Here is a 6,000-nt window from a genome sequence, read left to right on the forward strand (position 1 = left end):
GCCATTCCAATGCCATATCCTTTTAAGATGCTTATAAGGGTTTGAGTTCTGTTTTGAAATGTCACTTTTAAAGGAGAGGGAGGGAAACGTGGCAGTACCTTGAGAGAAAATGACGGCAACAGTGCTTGGAACAGGAGAGCAATGGGATGTTCAGACTTCACAAACACCATTAAGGGTGGAAGCATGTGGTGCTTGAACCCACACAGTCATTTTAGGCCATCAAGTACATTACTGGGGCAGAGATTAAGCTATTTACAGGGATCCATCTAACCCTTAGCCATGTTCATATACTGTATACATCATCCCGTGATGGTATGAGAGCCCCACTTAAAACTGAATTTCATCAGTGCGTTTGAAGTGGTGACGTTTGCTTCATGTCACAGCACAAGCCAGAGTGTCACTAGCCTGGTCACTAGTCACTTCCATCCACCTATTTTCATATGCATTTTGGGATATCGCATAAAAAAACGCTTGATGGAAACTCCAAGATGCGCAAAAATTCTGAAAATGTGCATAAAAAACGTAAGCGCTCAAATGAGGTGGATATTTGTTTTATTCGTTAAGAAGACACATACACATAAACACATTTACAGAACAAATCCCTCGATGCGCAACAAAATAACTCACGTGACTTCGCCTCAACGGTGGATGTGATTGGATAACTGGACTAATCAGTGGAGCAATTTCATTGCACTGCATCTCAAATGTTGGCTTGATTATTCTGAAATGCCTGAGCCAAAGTCTGTCATCAGAATAATGTCATTGGTATAATGACCTCCCAGAAGTGCCTCACATGATTGCGTTCCCAAACACCAGGCATCCGAACGCAAGATAACATGACAGTGAATTTCATCTTCACGCTCTGAGACCAAAGTCATTTATGATGTACTTCTGACAAAGGAGATACTCTAAAAAGCTGAAAACCCAGTTTTCAGCCAACAAACCTGCATCAGGATTGAAAGACATCACCAAATACAAGACGCCATCCCCGAGCTCTGTGTAGAATCACCAACTCGCTGATGACCTAAATGAGTTTTATTGCAGGTTTGAAAAACCCGGTCTTAAACCCCACACCTGTTCTGACCTTCTCTCCATGCATTCATCAACACCTCCAGCAACCCCACTCTCCCTTCCTCCTGCACGTACGATCTATGAAGAGGATGTATGCCGAGTCTTCCAGAAACATTTCACCAGCATGAAGTCATTTATGGCTCGTTTCCACTGAGCAGTACAGTACGGTACGGTACAGTACGGTACGGTTCGGGTCTGTTAACCATGATCTGGCTAGCGTTTCCACTGCCAACAGTACCCTTACTTGATGGGCGTGGTGTTTCGATCGACGTCATTTTCGCGCGAAGAAGAACATAGTAAACTACAATGGATGACATATAGCCTACAGCAGATCTTGTTCTTGCTCCTCGACATGTTTGTCACAAGAAGACAAGCGCCGACATTAGGCTTTTCTCAATATTAAGTACGCAAAGTTTGTACTTGCCATGTGCGACTCCTACATGCAAATGGTACAGCGCGTTCTTAAAAGGTCACTCAGCTCGCTCTGCTACTCCGGTTATCTCTGTTACTCTGTATGTACATTTTAAGCAACAATAAAACGAAATATGTTATAAAACACTACTCTGCCTCTTTTCGTTTTCATTTAAATAAATTAAACATTATAGGGACACAAATGTGGTTCATGCACAACGCATATTGACTGCACGTTATACGTTATTCTATTTAACGTTATAACAAAACGAAATTTAAAACACAACCCTAACGTTACCTCTTTTCGTTTAAATAATAAAAAAAATTACACATATTACAGGCAATATATGCATTTGTACAAATGTTGCAATAAACATCAGTGATAATCTTGTAATAAGAAAATGACAAGAAACCATATTTCTTTTTGTAAAATTTCAGTTTTATCAATAATAGCCCATATAAAAGTTTAAGTAAAAGGTACAAGAAGCTATACAATAAGAAATAAAGCAAACAATTCAGTCAAATGTCCAAATGCTGCGCTCTAGTCTAACATTACAACAGTAAAGTTAAATACAAATAGCCTCTGATAATATGAAACTAAACTTAGCCCTCGGCCAAAACGATTGACAGGGAACGAATTATATATTCACGAGACCAAAGATCGCCCGTTAGGTCTACACAAGACGAATTATATCTCATGTTTAACCACTACCGTCGGAGTCATCGGCGAACGTCAGAAGAACTAACTTAGCCGAGGAAAGGCTCATCCAGCCGGGAAACATGAGCGCCGAGCGCCCGCTGATCGCATGGATCTCACAACCGGGGAAAAACAAATCATCTTTATAAATAAACCACAGATTTGAGCTTTAAACAACTACATTCTCGCCTGAAAAACTCTTAAAATTACATTTCGTGACACAGTAACAGTAGTATTATATTAAACTGTATATTAAAAAATGGCGCTTCTTATGTTGTCATTCCCCTCGTAGCACGCGCAAGTGACGATTCTCTGTCAACCAATCAACGTCCTGCAGTGAGTCTAGCTCCACCTTTTAGTACCGTACCACTGTGCTAGGTACCCCAACGGAAGGGTACCCAAAAAGTGGTACGGTACGGTTCGGCTTTTTGGTACCATTCTCAACTTTTGGCAGTGGAAACGCAAATAAAAGGGTACCGACCCGTACCGTACCGTACTGTACCGCTCGGTGGAAACGCGCCATTAAAAGACTGGTGCTGGCCCACCTGAAGGACATCACTGGACCCTAGCTGGACCCCCTGCAGTTTGCTTTTTGGACAAACAGGTCTGTCTGTCTGTGGATGATGCAGTCAACATGGCACTGCACTACGTCCTGCAACATCTCGACAGACTAGGGACTTATGTGAAGATCCTTCAGCTCGGCTTTCAACACCGTCAATCCAACACTCCTCCAGATCAAACTAACCCAGCGTTCTGTTCCTAGCTACATCTTTCAGTGGATCACCAGCTTTCTGACTGTTCTACTCTGCAGTCATAGTCTGTCCTCCTCACTTCTGTAACTGTCTGGTATCGGCTCGGCTACCAAATCAGACCTCAGAAGACTACAGCGGATAGTCCGAACTGCTGGGAGGATCATCTGTATACCCATCGCCACTCTTCAAGAACTGTACTCATCCAGAGCGAGTAAAAGGGCTGGTAAAATCACTCTGGACCCCTCACATCCAGGCCACTTCTTCTTTGAACTGTTGTCGTCTGGTCGGTGCTTCAGAGCCCTGAGCACCAGAACAGCCAGGCACAAGAAAAGTTTCTTTCCTTGGGCCATCTACCTCATGGACAGTTAAATGCAATAAACAATGGGCAATAAACATGTGCAATACACAACACTATTCATACTTATATTTATTTAGAATACCATACCTCTTATTCACATTCTCTTGCATTTGTATAACATATCTGTACACTACATACATAGAAGATTCTGTCATCAAGACAAATTCCTTGTATGTGTTAGCAATGAAGCTCATTCTGATTCTGATTCAGTAGGAAAAAAGCGCCATAGTGGCTTCCTCGATTGCAGCAACTATCATTTTTATTACAAATAAAACACTCTTGGTCATTTTGTTCTCTTGAACACGAGATGGAAACGCTGCTTTATTGGCAAATGTTTTATGCGATATTCCAATTTTGTGCACAAGTTCAATGCTAACATAGCTAATGCCTGTTTAACATTCTGAAAGTAAAAATTCCTTGTTTTCTTTTTCTTGTCCCCAACAGATTATAAAAGATGTGCACGGTTGCTAACAAGGCTAGCTATGAGTCCCCTTTGCACACAATCATAGAAACGCATGTAAGTACAAAGGTTTTTAGCGGTTTTTAGCTAGCTATTTATAAGCAAGGTAAGTTTTTTTTTTTTTTTGTGGAACGTATTTTGTTCCAAGTACTAAAATCTGTTAAATGTCTTTATTTAATCCATTTTGACATGATCATGCATATTAAAAACATTTATGTAAAACTAATATTATAATAACATTATGAATATTTCATAATTATATTAATGCATATAACATTATTTATTTATTTTCTGAAACAAGACAACTGCAACATTTGTAATATGATAGTCAAGCCTGCTCCCAGTTACTGTTGGGAATGTTTTGCATGCTTCTTTAACTGAAACCTTAGAAGAAATATTGAGCAAGATGTAATGTCAGTTTAATCATGGCCATCTGGTGCATTTTAGGCAGTTAATGCACGGTTCACACAGACAGAAAACAACCTCCAGATATCTTCCACTTGCGAATTTGCTTTGTAACACACATTTTCTATAGTTAAAACAACCACTTTGAAAAAATTACACACAAAGTCATGTGACAAAGTCTCTCAAGAGTCTATCTTCTGGCAATTAAATGTATAACGACTTAAACTGATTTGTATGTCTTCATGTCTGTATTGATAAAAAGCTGTGTACTTGGATCTAGCAGATGTTTTCTGTCTTGTGTTGCAATTGCTTAATGCATTTTTTCCTGGTAGATTGTACAATTTAATAATTGGATATTAGATTGTATGATAAAATGATGAAATCACAATCTTGACAGTCAGTCAGAGCTCATGTGTAAAAGAATCAAACATTATTCATTTAATTCTTAGAAACATTCTCAAAATAGTTCAAGACCAAACTGTGACGCTAGAATCAGTCTGTCCTGCGACATCATCGGCGGCATGACAGCTGTGGAATGAGACTTTTAAAGAACCTGTTAGTGAAAGGTGAAAGAATCCATTACCAGTCTGAATGTCAAATGATGTGGCTGGTGAATTACGGTGTTTTATTAGGTTATGATTACTCTTGCTCAGACTGGTTTTCCTTTGAATCAATTAGATACGGTTAAATTGTCTTTTATGATGTGAATAAGTGATTTCCATTCAAGTGGAGAGTAATGCATTCAAGTCTGAAGTTCATTGTTTCTGTGTATGACAGGTTGAGTTGCTGGAACTTAATTTCATATGCTGTCTTCTTCATACACCTTTCTAACTGTAACTGTATTTTAAAAGTATTGACTTAAATGAAAAGTAAACTTTAATGTGAGTAAATATTTGACACATAATTCTTTATGTGCCACAGGTCCTGAGGATATAAAAGAAGAAACTCCAGAGATGTTGGAGTAAATTATTTTTTCCAAGGAAGTGCCTTCAAATCATTGCAATTAACTGTCATTGTTTTTATTTTCTGTCATTTCCATTTCCACAGTATAATTGTTCTGTAATAATAATACAATATTTTTTGCTTTTTTCCATAATTTATGTTTGTTAAATGCTTTAAAAATGTAGTTTTTTTTTTATAGCTTTGCTTTTTATATTATGAGTTTTAAAGAAAGTATTATTTATCATTGCAGCCAATTATTTATTTAAATGACCTGTAAATATTCTGTCCTAATTACAAGAGAGGATATTTGAATATGTATCTCATTAAGCCATTATTACTCTTAAATATATTTGTTCCAAATGTATTGTTTCTAATGCAAATCTAAAAATATTTCATCCCTTACACTTAAAAAATATATATTTGTGTAGGCCTATATGAAAGTTACCATGCTGTCATTTTCATGATATCTACCATTGGCACTTATAGAAATTCAAATTATGAATTATTTCAAATTATGAAAACACATTGTTTGTTTGATAACAATGGTAAAATTGCACTGATGCTTTGAACGAATTAAAACATTCAAGCACTACCATTGTTTTTCTTGTTTTTTTTTCCTTTTTATGAATTAAAATGTTTATTATAAAAATGTTTGATCTGATGAAATATTGCTCTAAAGTCTAAAGCATTCCCATGGCTGATGAAAAATGATGTGTGAGCATGAAAAAAAATGTTTGGTCTCTTTTAGCTGCTATTGGTGAATGATTGATTTGAATTATGAAATTTTTCTATTCCCGCAATTGAGCAGATTTCATAATAGCTGACAATCCATTTATTCTGTTTCAGGGGCAACATAAATCTGTCATTATATTATTCATCATTCATATATCCCAACAGTGAGGCA

General features: G+C 37.4%; 1 protein-coding gene across 6 annotated transcripts in view; it reads left to right on the top strand.

The window, feature by feature from the left end:
- The window catches only part of alkal1 (ALK and LTK ligand 1), a 28,096-nt gene extending 22,408 nt beyond the window's left edge, over positions 1-5,688 (top strand). For all 6 annotated transcript variants that reach the window (XM_082188521.1, XM_082188520.1, XM_082188518.1 and 3 more), the window contains 2 exons: positions 3,734-3,806; positions 5,076-5,688. In XM_082188521.1, the coding sequence (XP_082044647.1) occupies positions 3,734-3,798 (65 nt within the window). In that variant the 3' untranslated portion in view covers positions 3,799-3,806; positions 5,076-5,688. The remainder of the gene's footprint in view (positions 1-3,733; positions 3,807-5,075) is intronic.
- The last annotated feature ends 312 nt before the right edge of the window (positions 5,689-6,000 follow it).

The sequence above is a fragment of the Leuciscus leuciscus genome (genome assembly GCF_965113295.1).
Source record: "Leuciscus leuciscus genome assembly, chromosome: 13".
NCBI lineage: Eukaryota > Metazoa > Chordata > Actinopteri > Cypriniformes > Leuciscidae > Leuciscus > Leuciscus leuciscus.